This window comes from Sus scrofa, chromosome 12 (assembly GCF_054392235.1).
Source record: "Sus scrofa isolate SSC_HxYL_T2T_F1_AM1 chromosome 12, Sscrofa_HxYL_maternal_Yorkshire_Landrace_v2.0, whole genome shotgun sequence".
Lineage (NCBI taxonomy): Eukaryota > Metazoa > Chordata > Mammalia > Artiodactyla > Suidae > Sus > Sus scrofa.
In genome coordinates this window covers 16,521,953-16,542,162 of record NC_139394.1, presented here as the reverse complement: position 1 = coordinate 16,542,162, position 20,210 = coordinate 16,521,953, and the positions used below count along the sequence as shown (strand labels likewise).

General features: G+C 36.7%; 1 protein-coding gene and 1 long non-coding RNA gene across 4 annotated transcripts in view; one reads left to right on the top strand and one right to left on the bottom strand.

Annotated features, from left to right (window-relative positions):
• LOC146398066 (uncharacterized) overlaps positions 1–20,210 on the bottom strand; it is a 1,038,644-nt gene that overhangs the window by 127,412 nt on the left and 891,022 nt on the right. The window lies entirely within an intron of this gene.
• Positions 1–20,210, top strand: part of EFCAB3 (EF-hand calcium binding domain 3) — a 371,875-nt gene that overhangs the window by 203,632 nt on the left and 148,033 nt on the right. For all 3 annotated transcript variants that reach the window (XM_084984064.1, XM_084984065.1, XM_084984066.1), the window contains 4 exons: positions 3,359–3,412; positions 4,486–4,590; positions 8,047–8,151; positions 14,056–14,109. In XM_084984064.1, coding sequence (XP_084840190.1) covers positions 3,359–3,412; positions 4,486–4,590; positions 8,047–8,151; positions 14,056–14,109 — 318 coding nt within the window. The remainder of the gene's footprint in view (positions 1–3,358; positions 3,413–4,485; positions 4,591–8,046; positions 8,152–14,055; positions 14,110–20,210) is intronic.

Sequence of the window (20,210 nt, the reverse complement as noted above, 5' to 3'; positions counted from 1 at the left end):
AGCATTTCCATCAAATGCTGTTATTGAAGCAATCACAAGACCCTACCTAGATCAGTTTAAGCTCTTGGTGGGGAATGCATCCATCACATTGTAAGAAGAGCAGAACCAGAAATATAGGTAACCCATGCTTTTCGAAAGTTCGCTTTATGCCACTTTGCTTTTATGCCTTACATTAGTACTTGTTTTCCATAAGTAAAGGAAATCTGAAGAGGGTTTTTGCTTTTATAACAAAGGAAATTTTTTCTTTGCATTTCGGCTTACGAATGTTTTCACAGTTTCTTTTCCTGCTTTTGTTTCTTTCACTGGTTTCTTTTTGCCTATATTTGCCTGGTATATCTTGGCCTATTCCTTTGTTTTCAATCTTCTTTATCATTTAAAATATATGTCTTTGAAGTTCCCTCGTGGCTCAGTGGGTAACGATCTAGCGTTGTCACTGCTATGGCTCTGGTGACATCTGTGGCATAGGTTTGATTCCCGGCCTTGGAACTTCCACAAGCTGGTAAATTAATTAATTAGGAGTTCCCATTGTGAGTGGAAATGAGTCATCTAGCATCCATGAGGACACAGGTTCAATCCCTAGCCTCACTTAGTGTGGTAAGGATCTGACATTACCGTGAGCCGTGGTGTAGGTTGCAGACACAGCTCAGATCTGGCATTGCTATGGCTGTGGCATAGACTGGCTACTACAGCTCCAATTGGACCCCAAGTCTGGGAACCTTCATATGCCGTGGGTGAGGCCCTAAAAAGGCAAAAAGACCAAAAAAATTTAATTAATTAATTATTTAAATCTATGTTCTGAAAACATCATTTAGCTGGCTTAAAACAAAAAAACAAAAACCTGTCTGATAATCTTTTCCTTTTAATGAAAAATTCCAGTTCAGATTTACTGCAATACTAGATATATTTAATTTTATTTATCTAATTTTATGTTTATTGTTAATTTTCTACTGTTGTTTCTCTTCTTTCTTATGCATAATATTACTGATTTGTTGAAGTTGTCATTCATTATTAATTTTGGAGTTCATATTGCATTAATTCTTAAATTCCTTTTCCTCACATTCACTGTCATACTTAGGTATGACTTAACTCTTACTGGCAACAAAATAACTGCTTTATTCTCCATAAAGATATGCTTTTCCATCAGATATTTCATTTTACCTCTCCCACCCCCCACCCCATACACCTACACACACACACAATCCTAATAGGCTGAATCTTTTAGAATACTCCTTCCTCCCACCACAAACCTCACTCCTACCACAAGATCTTTGGAATGTCTTTACTTCTCTAGCTATATAGTTCCCAACTTTCAGAAAAAACATCAACTCCCAGGATTTACTGAGGTAATTTGGTACTAACTAGAATTTCTCTTAAGTAATCTTCTTTCTATTTTAAGATTCTTTATTTAGTCCTTAATGTTACACATTCAATAACAGATTGGTTTTGAATGTATAAAAAGGAAGGAAGCTTCTGTTCTGACATCTCTGTACTTTCACCATCTCAGGAGCGTGAATGTTTCTGCCACTTATTTTATACTCCTCCTGGGCCTTTGAGTGGTCAGAGGAATTGGAATGCCCTCATGTTGGCCTTTATCGACTTTCACTAGGGTCTTCAGGATTCTAAGTGACAAGCTCTTCCCAAGATCTACTGTTTTCCAGTTCTGTTCCTGTGCCCTGAGGTTCTCTGGTGCTTCCCTAGTCAATGTGAGTCACAGGACTCTCTCCAGGACACAACCAGAATTCAAGGCTTGACATAGAGCAGCCTACACACACCAGCAACTTTTGACTCTCAAAAGGCAAACAGCTTGCAGGTGGTAGTAAAAAGGACATGAGCCATATTCCAGTCTGCATGTTCACAGAAGCCCTTCCAAAATGTTGGTTGAAGTACACATAAAAGAGTAAAATTACAAGTAAAGGAAAATGATCAGCTTTGATTTAAAAAATTTCCTTTGTCACACAGAATGTTTTAATTCCTGCAAATAAATTCCTCCTTAGTTGAGATGAATTTGGAATATTTTTTATGAAAATTTTTAGTGAAATTTTATGAATATTTTTAGTGAAAGAGAACTCCCTAGGGGCCTAGTTCTCAGTGGAAATCCCCAATTAAATGGCTTATGGCAGAAATCTCTTTCATCTTGGGTCAGAATTTTCCCAGCTATAGACCACATGAGCAAAGAAAAAGGTGACAGGATTTACCTGAATCCTTACCATAGTGACCCATATTTAAAAAAAAACCAAAAACCACACACACACACACACACAAACTCTATTGATGCAGAGGTTATTAGTGACCAGGAACACTTTGATAGACAAGGAATTCTCACCACGGAGTTAGCAACATTATTGATATTTGATAGACTTTTGTGGCCATTTTACTGGTACTTTGTGGGTACTCAAAAAGAAAAATTTGTTGAATTCATGAAATAACTACATTTTATTCCATGATTCAAAGATTGTAGCTAGATTTTTTCATTACCATGAAGTATTATTTTGCTGCAGAAAATAAGAAGCATCTTTCTTTTCAGAAATGAAATGACGAAGATTAACCACTTTTCTTCCCTGAAGCATAATATATCAGATGTTGTAGAATATTAGTATTATTCAGAAAATAATTGTGTTTATTGCCATTCGAATTTTTTTTTTTTTGTCTTTGTTGTTGTTGTTGTTGTTGTTGTTGCTATTTCTTGGGCCGCTCCTGCGGCATATGGAGGTTCCCAGGCTAGGGGTTGAATCGGAGCCATAGCCACCGGCCTACGCCAGAGCCACAGCAACGCGGGATCCGAGCCGCATCTGCAACCTACACCACAGCTCACAGCAACGCCGGATCGTTAACCCACTGAGCAAGGCCAGGGACCAAACCCGCAACCTCAAGGTTCCTAGTCGGATTCGTTAACCACTGCGCCACGACGGGAACTCCCGCCATTCGAATTTTCGTCTTTCCTCTTCCACCTTCTTATGAAGGGTGTAGCAAAGGGTTAAATTTCTTTTGTGTATGTGAAACAAGCTACTTTTTATATTGAGTTGTAATTGACATATAACAATATAGCAGCATCAGGTATACAACATAATGATTCAAATCTAGTTAACATCCATCACCATACATAGTTACAAAATGTTTTTCTTGTGATGAGATCTTCTAAGATCCACTCTCTTATCAACTTTCAAATATGCAATACAGTATTATTAAGGTCACTAGACTGTACCTTATATTATTTATTTATTGTACAACTAGAAGATTGTACCTTCAAAACGTTAGCTTTTCTGGAGCACTTAAATACTGCTAAATTCATCTGCTCTATGCAACATCATTTTCTTGGATTCCTGTCATATTTTTATCCAATGTATTTCTTGTTTTACAGCTAATGGTAAAGTTGATCTGGAAATGATGATGAATGAAGTGAAACCTTTTTCAGGTGAGTAAGACATTACTAAAATTTTTAATTGAATTCCCACCCTATGTTATATTTTGCATAGTGTTTTCTTTTTTCTTTTATTTTATGGCTGCACCCTTGGCATATGTAATTTTCTGGACCAGGAATTAAATCCAAGCCACAGCTATGAACTACACCACAGGTGCAACAACACCAGATCTTTTAACCCACTGCACTGGTCTAGGAATCGAACCCACACCTCCACAGTGACCCGAGTCACTGCAGTTGGATTCTTAACCCACTGCACCATGGTGGAAACTCCTTCGATAGTGTTTCCTTAATATTACATCATAAATTTATTAATGTTGATGTTTTACACATTTATAATGAAATATTTATATCTAACGTTTCTTTTGCCTTCAAATTTGAATTATGTAGGATTTGGCCATAAAAATAAGTGGTGATGTTTGCCTAAGAAATTATATTTTCTGTTATTTCTGGAAGCATTATTCTGGTCTTAATCAGTGTTTAAATCCGTGGTCACAAATTGGGCACCCAAGAGATGAATCCAATCCACAGTCAAATTTTTTGAAATCTGAATTCCCTCCCAAGAGCTAGAGTGTTTTTTCTTTGGACAAGGCATGAGCTATCCACTTCAGCACAGCCAGTTTCAGTCATTTTTTTCTACCTACAGGCTTCTGAGAGCTTTCGAGTTAATAACTGCTTGTTTAAATAGCCAAAATCTAGGTAGTCATCCTTCCTATATAGGAAGATTAATATTTTTAGAAAATTAAGTTGAAAGGGATGCCATAATAATCACATGATTTGGTGTTAAAAAGACAAAACAAAACAAAAGACTAGACACCTCAAATTACTGTTGAATTGTATAATCTATCTACTTTTCTTCCATGGTGTCTTGTCACTAGGCTTAAAAGACTACTCTCCCTTTTTATGAAGAATCAAGGAATAAGTTCTGACTCACTATCCATAAACACTATTCAAATATGTGAGAATATGGAAGTGAGGATGGCATTATATGAGCCAGTTTTAAGATTTTTCAGGTAATTATCCTTTCCTAAAATTACCGTGTGTCAACAATCTTTTTTCTTATAAAGGAGACAGAGTTGATACCAGCAAACTTGAGAGAGTTTCGGGAAACTTGGGGATTAAGCTCAGGCCTAATGAATACTTGAATTTGCTGAAGACCCTGCCAGTTGATGGTAAGATCTAATGAATGCTACATGGGTTGTTTTTTTATTTTTTATTTTTATTTTTTATTGTTTTTGCTTTTTAGGGCTGTATCCACGGCATATGGAAGTTCCCAGTCCAGGAGTCCAGTTGGAGCTGCAGCTGCCATCCCATACCACAGCCACAACAACTTGGGCTCTGAGCTGTGTCTGTGACCTACATCACCACTCAATGCAATGCCTCATCCCCAGCCCCTATGTGGGTTTTTTTAGGGTGTGTGGTTTTTGTGGAATCATGTGGAAAATTCCAAAATAAAGTAAAAATGCTTTAAAACTGTTAAAAGTTTAATGCTAATACAAAGAAAACTTTCATCACTTACATTTGGATTTAGAAAAATCAATCTAAACCTTTCAGTTATAACTTGCTATCAAAGGCAAAGTTCATTACTCATCCCTTAGGTTGTTAGTCAGCTGGATTTGTAAAATAGATTTTTTAAAAAGGAGAAGAGAAGGAGAGAGGAAGAAAAGCAGAAATAAAGAGACAATAAAGAACTAAAGTAGCTATGTGTTTCTGCAGCATGTAATATATATTTTACCAATAAGTAGATAATTTTGTATGTTGAGAAAAACTACTGTTTTTAACTTATTAAATGAAATTTTTAAAATTAGGAAAATAAAAAGCAAAAGGTAACCACTATTAATATTTTGATGACTTTCCTTCTACTGCTTAAAAAATAGATAGCTAGGAGTTCCCATTGTGGCTCAGTGGAAACGAATCTGACTAGCATCCATGAGGACACAGATTTGATCCCTGGCCTTGCTCAGTGAGTTAAGGATCTGGCATTGCCATGAGCTGTGGTGTAGGTCACAGATGCAGCTTGGATCCTGCATTGCTCTGGCTGTGGTGTAAGCCAGCAGCTACAGCTGCTATTCAGACCGTAGCCAGGAACTTCCACATGCCACGGGTGCAGCCCCAAAAAGACAAAAAATAAAAATAAAAAAATTAAGATAGCTAGATACATACATAATATTTATGAGCATATTAATTTATAATTCTTATCTCTTCACAATTTAACGTGTGTATTACTTTCCTACCTGAAAGTAATAACTAATGTCAAAAATCTGAAGAATATATACCACATCTTCCGAATCCAATCATCTGTTGGTGGACATTTAGGTTGTTTCCATGTCCTGGCTATTGTGAATAGTGCTGCAATGAACATGCGGGTGCACGTGTCTCTTTTAAGTAGAGTTTTGTCCGGATAGATGCCCAAGAGTGGGATTGCGGGGTTATATGGAAGTTCTATGTATAGATTTCTAAGGTATCTCCAAACTGTTCTCCATAGTGGCTGTACCAGTTTACATTCCCACCAACAGTGCAAGAGGGTTCCCTTTTCTCCACAGCCCCTCCAGCACTTGTTATTTGTGGACTTATTAATGATGGCCATTCTGACTTGTGTGAGGTGATATCTCATGGTAGTTTTGAAGATTTACAAGGAGATCCTGCTGAATAGCATTGAGAACTATGTCTAGATACTCATGTTGCAACAGAACAAAGGGTGGGGGAAAAAATGTAATTGTAATGTATACATGCAAGGATAACCTGACCCCCTTGCTGTACAGTGCGGAAAAAAAAAAAATCTGAAGAATATCTTCCCAGTCCTCCATCTATAAATAGATGTGCTGCTTTTTTTGGCGGGGTGGAGGTGCCACAGTCATGGCATATGAAGGTTCATAGGCTAGGGGTCCAATCAGAGCTACAACTGCTGGCCTACGCCACAGCCATAGCAACACCAGATCCAAGCCACATCTGGAACCTACACCACAGCTCACAGCAACGTGAGAGCCTCAACCCACTGAGTGAGGCCAGGGATTGAACCCTCAACCTCATGGTTCCTGGTTGGATTCATTTCTGCTGTGCCACAACGGGAACTCCCTAGATTTGCTTTTTATTTATGGCAGCTTATGGATAAATCTTGACAAATATCCTAAAATTTTGTGAGATTAAATTTCTTTGAGTTGCAAAATGAAAAGTATTTTATGGAGTTCCCGTCGTGGCGCAGTGGTTAACGAATCCGACTAGGAACCATGAGGTTGCGGGTTCGATCCCTGCCCTTGCTCAATGGGTTAACGATCCGGCGTTGCCGTGAGCTGTGGTGTAGGTTGCAGACGCGGCTCGGATCCCGAGTTGCTGTGGCTCTGGCGTAGGCCGGTGGCTACAGCTCCGATTCAACCCCTAGCCTGGGAACCTCCATATGCCGCGGGAGCGGCCCAAGAAATAGCAACAATAACAACAACAACAACAACAACAACAAAAAAGACAATAGACAAAAGACAAAAAAAAAAAAAAAGAAAAGTATTTTATTTGTTTTGCCAGATTTCCTTCCAGAATATTGTCATTTGAACTCCCACAAACAGCATTGGAGAATGTTATTCTCCCTACATTGTCAACACAGAAAAAGAAAGGAGCATCTCATTATTATGACTTACACTTCACTCCTTTACCACTGGGAGTGAACATTTTGTTATATCTCTTATCTATTTGCATTTGAAATGTTCCTTAGGCAAAAATTTTTACATTCTTTCTTTTTGAAGTTAAGATATGTCTACTATCTGACTGTATTTCCAGAATATCCAATTTTTTATAGCTGATGGAAAAGTGTATCAGAAAAGATTGAGGAAGGGCATAAAGTCTCTCAAACGTAAGAAACATGATAAAAGGACAATCTGAAACCTTTATTTGTATTGTCAAAAAATGAGTCCTCAGGAACTGTACTCAATATTCTGTAATAACCTCTATGGAAAAGAATCTGAAAATAGAATGGATATCATATGTATATAACTGAATCACTTTGCTATACACCTGAAACTAACACAACATTGTAACTCAACTATACTCCAATATAAAAAAAATTAAATTAAAAAAGAAAAAATATGAATCCTTCTTTCCTAAATAATTGAGCCTTTATTTATGCTTCCATAAGTAGATCTACATTTTACTAGGTATTTACCAAGTATTTTTCTGTACTAAGATTTGACAGAAAGTGTTCAGCTTTCTTGGATGTGCCTAACTCAGCCCTAAAGAAACAAAATTAATTTCAAAATACAAAATAAAAGGTGAAGAATAAAGGCTGTCAGAAAAGGATTTAAGTCAAAAGCAGAAAGAGATAATTTGAGAGTACAGGCAACAAAAATCACTGTTTTGCAGAGTATTATGTCAGTCATCTCTAAAAGTTCTAGCTTTTCAATATCTCCAACGCAAAATTGGAGAGCATTAATTCTAATTTTTATTCTCCTGTTAACTGGAAAGACTGGCATTTTGGTGTTTGTCTTGAAAATCTTAACAATAGTACTAAGAAATGAATGAAGTGTTTTTATTGTAATAAAATACATGTTTAGTAAAGAAGAGTGTTAAATATCAGGGTGAATGTGTAGTCCAGTTGTAGAATCATTGACTTTTACTATATTCCTTCCTTTTCCCTTATTTAGAAGGCACTATTGATGGCAGTAAACTCGACACTTTTTTAGAAAACATGGGAATCAACATAACCGAAGAAGAATTCATGGATCTGACAGAAAGACTGCCATTTAGTGGTGAGTGCTATCATCACCCCTGTGCTTTCTCAGGGGTATTCTATTCTTTCCACCTTTATTGAGATATAACTGACCCATAACATTAAGTTTAAGATATACAAGCTGTTGATTTGATACACGAATGATGAAAAATGACGACCACCATGGCATTGGCCAACACCTCCCATCACATCACAGAATCGTCATTCTTTTTTATGGTGAGAACGTTTAAGATCTCCTCTCTTAGAAAATTTCAAATATATAATATAATATTATTAACTGTAGTCTTTACCATACAAAGTGTACTATTCTGTGCATTCGATCCTCATAATTTATTCACCTTATAACCAGAAATTTGTGCTCTTCGATCAACATCCCATTTCCCCCAAACCCAGACCCTGGTAACCACCATTCTATTCTCTGTTTCTATGAGTTCAGCATAAATGTGGAGATATATGTGGGGGATATGGGTTGTTGATATTATACAGTATTAGTCTCTCTCTCTGACTAGTTTAAGTTAGCATAATGCCTTGAAAATCCATCCATGTCACAAATGGTGAGCTATCCTCCTTTCTCATGGCTGAATACTTTTCCATTATGTATAATACACCACATCTTCTTTATCCATTCATATGTTGACAGATGCTTAGTTTTTTTCTGTACCTTGGCTATTGTGAATAATGCTGCAATGAACATACAAGTACAGATGTCTCTTTGAGATGCTGTTTTTATTTTCTTTGTATATATACCCACAGTGGAATTGCTGGACCATATAGTACTTCTCTTATTTCTTGAGGAACTTCCATACTGTTTTACATAGTGGCTGTACCAATTTACAATGAAAAAGGGTTCCTTCTTCTCCACATCCCCACCAGCATTTATTATCTCTTTTTGATAATAGTCATTCTAACAGATTTGAGGGAATACCCCATTACTGTTTTGATTTACATTCCCTGGTGATGAATAACGTCGAGAACTTTTTCATGTGCATGTTGGCCATTTATAAGTCTTCTTTGGAAAGATAGCTATGCAGTTCCTCTCTTCTCTTTTGTTTTTGTTTTTGTTTTAATGGCCGCACCCACAGCATACATAAGTTCCTGAGTCAGGGATTGAATCTGAGTTGCAACTGTGACCCAAGCCATGGCAGCAGCAATGCTAGATCCTTTAACCCACTGCACCAGGCTAGGGATCAAACCCATGCCTTCACAGTGACATGAACTGCTGCAGTTGGATTCTTAACCCACTGGGCCTTGGCAGGGACTCCCCTTTGTTCGTTTTTTTAATTGCATCATTTAGGTTTTTTATATTGAGTACATATTTTGATACTGTAGTTTGGAATTATGTATTTTCATATTAATCTCTTCTTAGATGTATGGTTTACAACTGTTTTCTCCCATTCCAGAGGTTGCCATTTCCTTTCGTTTATGGTTTCTTTTGCAGTGTTTTTGGTTTGATGTTGTACCTCTGGCTTACTTTTGCTTTTGTTGCTTGAGCTTTTGGTGTGATATCCCAAAAATCATCGCCAAAACACATATCAAGGAGCTTTTTCCCTATGTTTTCATCCAGGAGTTTTACAATTTCAGGCCTTACATTTAACACTTTAATCTATTTCAAGCTAATTTTTATGAGAGGTATTAAAAGGGTGATCCAATTTCATTCTTGTGGTGTGGTTACCCAGTTTTCCCAGCTCTATTTTTTTTTTTTTTTTTTTTTTGTCTTTTGTCTTTTGTCTTTCAAGGGCCATACCTGAGGCATATGAAGGTTCCCAGGCTAGAGGTCAAATAGGAGCTGTAAACCGCTAGCCTACACCACAGCCACGGCAATGCCAGATCCGAGCCATGTCTGTGACCTACACTACAGCTCATGTTAACACCAGATCCTTAACCCACTAGGTGAGGCCAGGGATCAAACCTGCGTCCTCATAGATGCCAGTCAGATTCGTTTCCACTGAGCCACGATGGGAATTCCCCCAGCTCTCTTTATTGAAGAGATTGTCCTTTTCCTACTGACTATTCTTTGTTGCCTTGTTGACGGTTGACTATGTATGCAAGGGCTTATTTCTGTGCTCTTGATTCTGTTCCATTTGACTGTGAGTCTATATTTTTATGCCAATGCCACCTTGTTTTTATTAGCTTTGTAGTATAGTATAAAATCAAGAAGTGTGATACATCCAGCCTTGTTCTTTTTCAGTATTGTTTCAGTTATTCAGAGCCTTTTGTTGTCCCATACAAATTTTAGGATTGTTTTGTCTGTGAAAAAAACAATTGTTTTGTCTGTGAAAAATGGCATTGGAATTTTGGTAGAGATTGCATTATCTATAGATGGCTTTGGGTAGCATGGACATTTTAACAATGTTAGTTTTTCCAACCCATGAACATAGTATATCTTTCCATTTGTTTGTGTATTTTTCAATTTCTTTCATCGGAGTTTTGCATGTTTTATTATGTAAATCTTCCATGTCTCCAGTTAAATTTATTTTGTTTTTATGTTGCTGTGAATGGAATTTTTTCTTTTTCTTTCTTTTTTTTTTTTTTCGGTCTTTTTGCCTTTTTCTAGGGCCACTTCCTGCAGCATATGGAGGTTCCCAGGCTAGGGGTCTAATCGGAGCTGTATCCACCAGCCTACGCCAGAGCCACAGCAACTTGGGATCTGAGCCACGTCTGCAACCTACACCACAGCTCATGGCAATGCTGGATCCTTAACCCACTGAGCAGGGCCAGGGATCGAACCCGAAACCTCGTGGTTCCTTGTCAGATTCGTTAACCACTGCGCCATGATGGGAACTCCAGTGAATGGAATTTTTTCATGTGTTTCATTGTTAGTGTGTGGAAATGCCTCTGATTTCTGTATATATTTTTGTATCCCATTGATACATTCATTGATTAGTTTAACAGTTACTTAGTTCATTGATTAGTTTAACAGTTTTTTGGTGGAGTCTTTAGGATTTTCTATGTATATCATCTGCAAATGAAGACAGTTTTACTTCCTCCTTTCCTACATGGATGTCTTTTATTTCTTTTTCTTGCCTGATTGTTCTGGCTTGGGCTTCCAGTACTATGGTGAATAGGATTATTAAGAGTGGGTGCCCTTGCTTGTTCCTAAGACTCATTTTTTTATCGACTTCTCTTTGTCCCTTCAAACAGTAGATTGAGTATTTTTTTTTTTTTTTTGTCTTTTGTCGTTTGTTGTTTGTTGTTGTTGTTGTTGCTATTTCTTGGGCCGCTCCCGCGGCATATAGAGGTTCCCAGGCCAGGGGTTGAATCGGAGCTGTAGCACCGGCCTACGCCAGAGCCACAGCAACTCGGGATCCAAGCTGAGTCTGTAACCTACACCACAGCTCACGGCAACGCCGGATCGTTAACCCACTGAGCAAGGGCAGGGACCGAACCCGCAACCTCATGGTTCCTAGTCAGATTCGTTAACCACTGCGCCACGACGGGAACTCCCAGATTAAGTATTTTTTAATGAAGTAAAATAGAATGGTGGAGCTAGGTATTTTTTTATGAGTCTTTATGATCAGTTTTGTGGTGGTGTGTGTGTATGTGTGAATGTGTGTGTTCAGAATTTTAATGTGGCTTATAATCAAAAATTTTGAAAATCCCTGGTTTAAATGATAGTCATATAGCAGTTCTATTTTCAGTCTGTTTTTCTTTCCATCATCACACCCTTCCTGGATGATTTCACTTAACCATATATATTTAAGATTTTGAATTTTTTATCTCAAACCTGTACTTATCCCATGAGTTTCAATCTAGGACAGTAAAGTCTTTTTATCCAGCATGACAGGAGCAAGTAGTTGGTCAGATAATCTAAAAATCCAGCTAAAATAAGGAATCATAAAGATAACATATACATATTTTAAACATTTTATTTGAATTTTAAAAATTGGGCCAATGTCATTTTAATTTAATGTAGTCATACTCTTTGGAGATTTTCTTGCATAAACATACCATTTATCATCTACACTCCCATTTTCAGTTTCTCTTAAGTGGAGCAAAGTGATTTTTTTTTTTTAAGTCGAGCAGAAATTTCAGTCATAATCCATCTAGATTTTAATTCTTTCTTCAACCTTTTTATATTTATCTTATCCACACCAAATTCAATAGAACTTTTAGCAATTTGCCTTTACATAAACTTTCTGAATAATTCATATTTCTTTCCATGATGAACCCCTTTTTCATTTATAGTTCATCAGTTTATATAATGATTAAATCATCATCAATTTAATAAATACATTTATTTATAAATAAGCCTGGAAACAAACTCAACAACTCAACCCATAAGAATACAAATACACTGATTTACTAAAACTGTAACTTACTAGATATGAAAGCTTGGCATGCCATCAGCATTAGTCTAAATGTATTACAGTAGGAATGAAGAGTGAAGTTCAGACCATCATAAATGCAGGTCAATTAAGAGATCTTCTCCTATATCAACAAATCTCTGTGGAGACATAAATTTTTCCAATTGGCAATCCATATTTTAAAATGTTTAAAATATGTATATGTTATCTTTATTATTTTCCCTGTTAAATTCATTCCTAACTCTTGATTTTTTTTTTTTTTTTTGTATTTCTATACCCCTGTTATCCACCACAATAACCCATGAAATAATCTACAAATTATCTTTGGCTTATGCTTCCTCATTTTTTCCCGTGAAAAAATCTCAAATTGGAGTTCCCTATGTGGCGCAGTGGAAACAAATCTGACTAGGAACCATGAGGTTGTGGGTTCAATCCCTGGCCTCGTTCAGTGGGTTAAGAATCTGGCATTGCCATGAGCTGTGATGTACGTCGCAGATGTGGCCCAGATCTGGTGTTACTGTAGCTGTGGCTGTGTCCAGCAGCTGTAGCTCCGATTCGACCCCTAGCCTGGGAACCTCCATATGCTGTGGGTTCAGCCCTAAAAAAGAAAAAAAGAAAGAAAAAATCTCAAATCTATATCTTTGTTACTTAATTCAAATCCTCATCATCCCTGGATTAGACGACTGCAGAAGCCTCCTGGCTGGTCGAACAGCTATGTGTTATTGCCTTAAGTTCATTCTTCATACTCAAGCCCTAATTACTTAATAACTAGCCGTAATACACTTAATAACTAAGGTGAAAATCTAACTTTGTTATTCTTCAAGTTAAAACTGTCAGTGACCCCCTCATAGCTTATATCCATTGCCTTACAATATGCCAGACACAGTGCTAAGCATTTTTATGAATCTTCTCATACAATTTATTCATTCATGTAGCCTGTCTTTTGAACACCTAGCACCCTTAGAGTTACAGCCATAAACAAAACAAATTAGTGTAAACTTTGGGGGACCAGAATTTTCATCTTTTTTTCACTGCTATTTTCCCAGATCCAGGCGGTTTGATATCAAAGTCTTTTTTTAATTTTTATTTTGTATAAAAGTATAGTTGATTTACAGTGTTCCTTCAGTTTCTGAGATGCCAAAGTCTTAAAGTGTTAACACCAATCAGCATTTTTTGACTCATGTTTCTGCCCTCCACATAGCATTTTTCCCGTAAGCAAAATTTAAAAGCTTTGGTTCACCACACACTTTGCTCTTCATTACTCTTTTTCCTGTCATTCTTTGTCTTTCTCCAATGAAAGAAAATAACGTAACACCATAAACAATTATCTTAAATGTATACCAGTCATATATTATCAACCGTTCCTAGAGAAATATGGACTTAAAAACAGAATGAGTCCAGGAGACTTGAGAGAACATTTTAACCACATTACTTTATGGTATAAGCAATCTTAGTCCCTGGTGTAGATAATGAAGTTATCCAGAAATCATAAAGTTTAAAAGGACAGGATGTAGTGAATAGCCTTTATCTGTGCTCTACTTCATAATTTAAATACTTTGTACTCTGCTTTTTTCCTGAGTTTGGATTTATTAGTATCTAAATTTTGCCTTGTCTTATAGATGAAGGGGAAGTTAAACTAGATACAGTGATGCAAGAATTGAGCACTGTTCTAGGTAAGTGAAATATTTCTTCATTCTTTACACTGTTTTAATGATGTTTCCTACCATCCTTTCATTCCCTTGTTAATTTTCTATTCTAACCTTTCATTAATTAAACATTCTCACCTATCTGCTTTTATAAGCTATGCTTTTACAACAGAGGTACTAGGTCTTTGCGTAAGACAAGGAATTTCAAAATTTAGGTAATAACTGAGATACTATATATCGGTATAATTATTTGAATAGGATATCAACAACATCATAATTTTCTGGGCAATAATATTAGCCTTATATTTGTTATATGTAGTATTTTCTCCAATACTATGAGGGCATGCCTTTTATTATAAATAAGGAACAATGTTATATTTCTAAATCTGGCATTTACTCGGCATAATATGACAGATGTCCTTAGGTCGTTGTTGCTCTTCTAGCAATAAAATATGCTGCTGTATAAACACATGTTTTATTTTGTTTTTCATAATTTGAATTCATCTGGTAATGCTCTATAACATGGCAACAGCCTTGTTTTAATAGTGTGGAAATGTCCACACTCAATAGTCCTAATTCCACATCTTAATCCTCTATCAACCAAAGCCACAGGAAGGACAATTGGGAATTGTGCAGACCTCCTCCTCTATTATTGATTCTCCTTGAAATGAACTGACACCTGAGTGTCCAGATGATTTCATCCTGTTTTTTCTTTGAATCATTTAATTATCACTTGCTGTAGTAGCTGCATAGAAGCATTTAAGACTCGGAAAAGCAGACCTCAAACAGCTGTGAGAGAAACAAAAATAGCCAAAAATATTATAAGAAAGAATTGGAAGGCCTTCTAGAGTCATAATCCAACATTTCTCAAGCCTGAAAGAAAACTAGTCCCAATAATGTTTTATTTTTAATCTACCACCTTAAATAACCAAGTTGTCTTTTCTTTTAGTTTAGATATAACTTTGACCATAGTGTAACCCAAGTACTATAAAAGTATTAGCAATGGGGCAAATCTCCCTCCAGATGACCAAGAGAAAATTCGAGGCAGTTCTGTCCTTTAGGGAATCTTAAAAGGTTTATTGTACTGAGTAGGACATAGAATGTATTATATACTAGGTCAGCCAAGGTTAAACACAATTATTTTTTATTCCTGTGGGTGAAATACCTTGTACTTAAAAATCTGTTCCACCAGATATTATTTTATTTCCCTAGAGAACTTTCTATCCCCTTGGACTCCATTAGGAGACAAGATCCAATGAGACTCCTGGGAAGTCATGCACTTAGAGTTGTTTCTTAGAGAACAGAATCAGTAATTCTTTAAATTGATTTGCTAGTAAAAAGCTGAGTTATAAAGTTAGGACTGTCCTAACTCTAGTAAAGTGATTGTCCCTAATAAAACTTAAACTTCAAGAAAATAGTAGTAGTAAGGGAGATTATGATAGGCTAAGTCAGGAGTGTATGATATTAAATAAAGAAAAAATATGATGGGAGTTCCCGTCGTGGCCCAGTGGAAACAAATCTGACTAGGAACCAGGAGGTCGCGGGTTCGATCCCTGGCCTTGTTCAGTGGGTTAAGGATATGGCGTTACCATGAGCTGTGGTGTAGGTCGAAGATGTGCCTCGGATCTGACATTGCTGTGGCTCTGGCGTAAGCCCTAAGCCATAAGCCAGCAGCAACAGCTCCAATTAAGACCCTAGCCTGGGAACCTCCTTACGCCACAGGTGCGGCCCTAAAAGACAGAAAAAGGAAGAAAGAAAGGAAGGAAGGAAGGAAGGGAGGGAGGGAGGGAGGAAGGAAGGGAGAAGAAAGAAATGATGAAATAAGGATAAAAATGTATGAAAATATACAGAGAACTGACAATCAATGTTTTCTTATTCTGATGGTCTTGGGTGGAAGCTTTCTAATTCATGTGGGTTTTGTTCTGAGAAGCTTGGATTTGGGGGTCAACAAAATCCACCTTCTTACTGGAGTTCTCTGGAGGTCTCTAATGGGTAGCCTTCCATTTCTGATAATGTCTCTTCTATTTTTCTAGAGATTTTGGTATTCAAAAGACAATGAAGTTTCTAAATATTAGGCAAAAGCTCTTGTATAATCATGAATAATTGCTAAAATAAAATAGATTTCTCTATATTTGAATAGATAAGTTGGAATGCCCTAAGTAGGTAATAGGATATCTACAGGTTTGTTAGCCAATCTGAGTGCTATGATATTTGACAAGAAAATATTAAAATCCATCCAGAAAATAAACATATTGTTCGTACATGTTCATAACTCAGAGAAAAGCAACTGTGTACAATCTTTTTGAATGTGTTCAATAGGCCCCTTAGGCGTGATTGTAATCCAGATCTCAGAGTTACAGGTTTTCCAGAATTACTTAAGTTTCAGAGGAGGCATGAATTGGCTATGTCATCTGATAAAATATCCCAATCAGTGTTAATCATTTGGCAAATTTGTTCCTATAGCAATCAATTGTTTTATGTAGGATTTTGGCCAATATCCAGTTGAAATTTTATCTGGTGCAACTAGGGAGCAATCCTGGCTTTACCAGATATTATCCTCATTGATATTGTAACTTGATCATTCCAGTTGATTCTTTATAGAATCTAGGTAATATTTTGTGCTTCTAAATGGAATCTTTGAACCCGAGTCTATACTTGTTTTTCTGATCTAGAAGAGATCCTTTAAAAAGGACTTTAAAGAAAAAATGAAAAGACAAGCCACAGACTAGCAGAAAATATTCACAAAACACACATCTGATAAGGGACTTGTATCCAAAATATTCAAAGAATTCTTAAAACTGTATAAGAAAACAGGAAGATCCCTTGTGGTGCAGTGGGTTAAGGATCCAGCATTGTCACTGCAGTGGCTAGGGTTGCTGCTTTGGCACAGGTTCAGTCCCTGGCCAGGGAACTTCCATATGCCATGGGTGAGGCCAAAAAAAAAAAAAAAATAAGAAAACAATCTAATTAAAAAGTAAACAAAAGATGTGAACAGGAACTTGACCAAAGAAAATATACAGATGCAAGTACATACATGAAACAGTGCTCAACAACATGTCATTAGAGAATTGCAAATTAATACAAGAGTGAAATAACACTGCATACCTACTAGAATGGCTAGCAGCAGGAACTTTCATTCATTGCTTGTGGAAATTCGAAGTGGTACAAGCCACTTTGGAAGATGGTTCGGCAGTTTCTTAGCTAAATTTGACCACACCATAAGATCCAGTAATTGTGCATTAGCTATATGTACATACAAAAACCTGCACAGGAATGTTTATAGCAGCTTTATTCATAATGGGCAAAATGTAGAAGCAGACAATCTGTCCTTCAAAGATGAATGGATAAACAAACTGTGATACAGCCATATAATGGAATATTATTAAATGATAAAGAAATGAGTGGAAGAAGCCAGTCTGAAACATCTACATACTAAATGATCCCAATACATGTCATTCTGGAAAAAGCAAAAGTATAGACACAGAAAAAGATCAGTGATTTTCAGGAGCTTAGAGGAGTGGTAGATGAAGAAGAGATGAATAGGAAGACCACAAGGGAAATTTAGGGCAGTGAAACTGTTCTGTATGTTATTGTAATGGTGAATACGTGGTATATTACATTTGTCAAAACCATAAAACTGTGCAATACAAAGAGTGAACAGCAAGGATATATAGCTGGATCAGTAAAAGAAAAAATATATATACAGGGGGTTCCCATTGTGGCTCAGTGGTTAATGAACCCGACTAATATCCATGAGGACGTGGATTCGATCCCTTGCCTTGCTCAGTGGGTTAAGGATCCAGCGTTGCCATGAACTGTGGTGTATGTTGCAGATGTGCCTCAGATCCTGCGCTGCTTTGGCTCTGGCATAGGCCAGCGGCTACAACTCCGATTCAACGCCTAGCCTGGGAACCACCATATGCCTCAGGTTCAGCGCTAAAAAGACCAAAAAAAAAAAAAAATACAAAAGAAAAAAAATATAGCCAGATTCTGGAATCTATCTGTAGATTTCCTGTGTTCTCCGTCTTATGAGGGGCCATACAACATACCTTTCCCCCAGCGGCAATAATGTGGTTACACGTGTATATCCAGGGAAGCCCATTAGAGATTCAGTGCTCAAGGTCTTTTTCACTGGGGTCGCTCACAGAAGCACCCTCTGCCTAACAACTGTCAAAATGCCAGGCTCCCAGAAGAAAAGCAAGTATTTACCATAAAGCACATTGTGTGTACAAGTCCAGCCACAGTGAGTATTGGAGAGAACATTCTGAAATTCAAGAAATCCCAAATGCCAGTCAAATACCAACCTGGCAAGCAGGTTCTTTTAAAAATAGTAGGCACAGGCCTGCTATGTTAACTCTTTTCTGCACAGTCTCTTTAGTAAGATGATCTGCTAAAGCATTTTCTTAATTCTTTATTTGTTTTACTGTTGGTTTCTATCTTTATAATAATTTCTTTGAGCAGCATCAAAGCATCAAATAATAATTACCATAAAACACATTATCTGTCTTTTAGTTTTACCTATTTGAAATCTCTAGAAAAGGCCAATGTTTAATCACTTGAACCAATCTAGTATCTGTTAAAGAATTGGATAGCCTAGTATAGTTCCTTTTCATTGTAACGCAAGACCCATCAACAAATAACATTAAGTCAGAATTTGGCACTGAAATGTCCAAAAGACCTATTCATAACAGAGACACTTCTTGAATTATAAATATGTAATTACTGAATTTATAATTACAGAAATATAATTCTCCTTCATCAAGTAAAGGTAATAGTATCACTGGATTGATACTGTTATACCAATGGATAGTAATCAATGGAAGGAATAAATGAAATTTTATAATTAATCAACTAGTCCAAAAATATTGGATATTTTCAGTTAGCAATAGAGACTGTAACTGCATGTGATACCATCATATTTTAAAATGATCTGAATATGAAATCTGAAGATGCTTTTGACTGATCTTAGAAACTGCAATTGCTCTGAAGCAAGAAGGATATAGCCAAGGCTATTTTATTAAAGGATAAGCTATAATAAGCAATGAGTCTTTTCTCTGTGCTATTGATGTACTGTGTTAACATTCCTGAAGCATGGCCTGACATTTTATGTACTGATGAAAAGAAATATATACAACAATGTAGAAAGAATCAATCTGAACTCTTATGGAATCTGATACAATTATTCTGCCTACATCAGTGGAATCTTTCATCTTCAGGGATTCTGGGACCATGGCTAATTCTTTGCTTATTCCTTGAATCATAAATAGTGTAGTCTTATTAACATATAGGTCAGAAGTAGATTCTTATCTATTAAGTTTGTAGAGGTTGTATCATGGAGAAGAAAAGAATACTTTTCCAATGTTAGTCCCAGAGAAACAGATTGAGGCTTAGAAAAAGGACTGCGTATTGTTGGAAATTCCCACTACTTTGGTGGTTTAGTAAATAAAGGCTTGTTTCCCCTCAAGCATTTTTCAATTTACTATGCACCCTGAGTTTGCCTATTGCTATCTTTTGTCACATTCTGGCACAATAAGACATTATTATTTTAAGACAAAACTACTCCTTCTCTTGCTATTTCTCAGAAGTATGTGTGCCATTCACTCATTCACTCACTCAGTCTCTTTCCTTTGCATTTACAACCTGTCAATGTGCCTGTGGTCTTGTTTTTCAGACTTTAAACATTTACTCTAAGGGATTTATAGTAGTAGGATTAATTACAGATACAGTGGCACTTGTAACAAGAAAACAATGTTATCCATCTGTATTCGGTCTGCTTGGGGTATGAAGAAGTAGTATAGGGAGTTGTCAGATGACTATATCTCATTTGGAGCAGTTATCACTGACAAGATTTTGGATTGTTGTCCTCTTATCCAATATGGTTAAACACTGGTTCTTTAAATGGACCTTCTGCTTGTAACCTCTGAAATTACAAAGGAATAGCCATGTGAAATAGCGACTTCTCATTCCAGACATATGGAAAGGGGAGAGAAAAAGGAAAAAGTGAGAGCCCAGTAGAGCACAAACAAGTATGTAGCACCCATATACACCGCTCGTGTACCTTCTACGAGTACTTCTGTTTCTAGCAACATAGTGGGCTAGGTGCCTGGATGTTGGAAACAACTAATAAT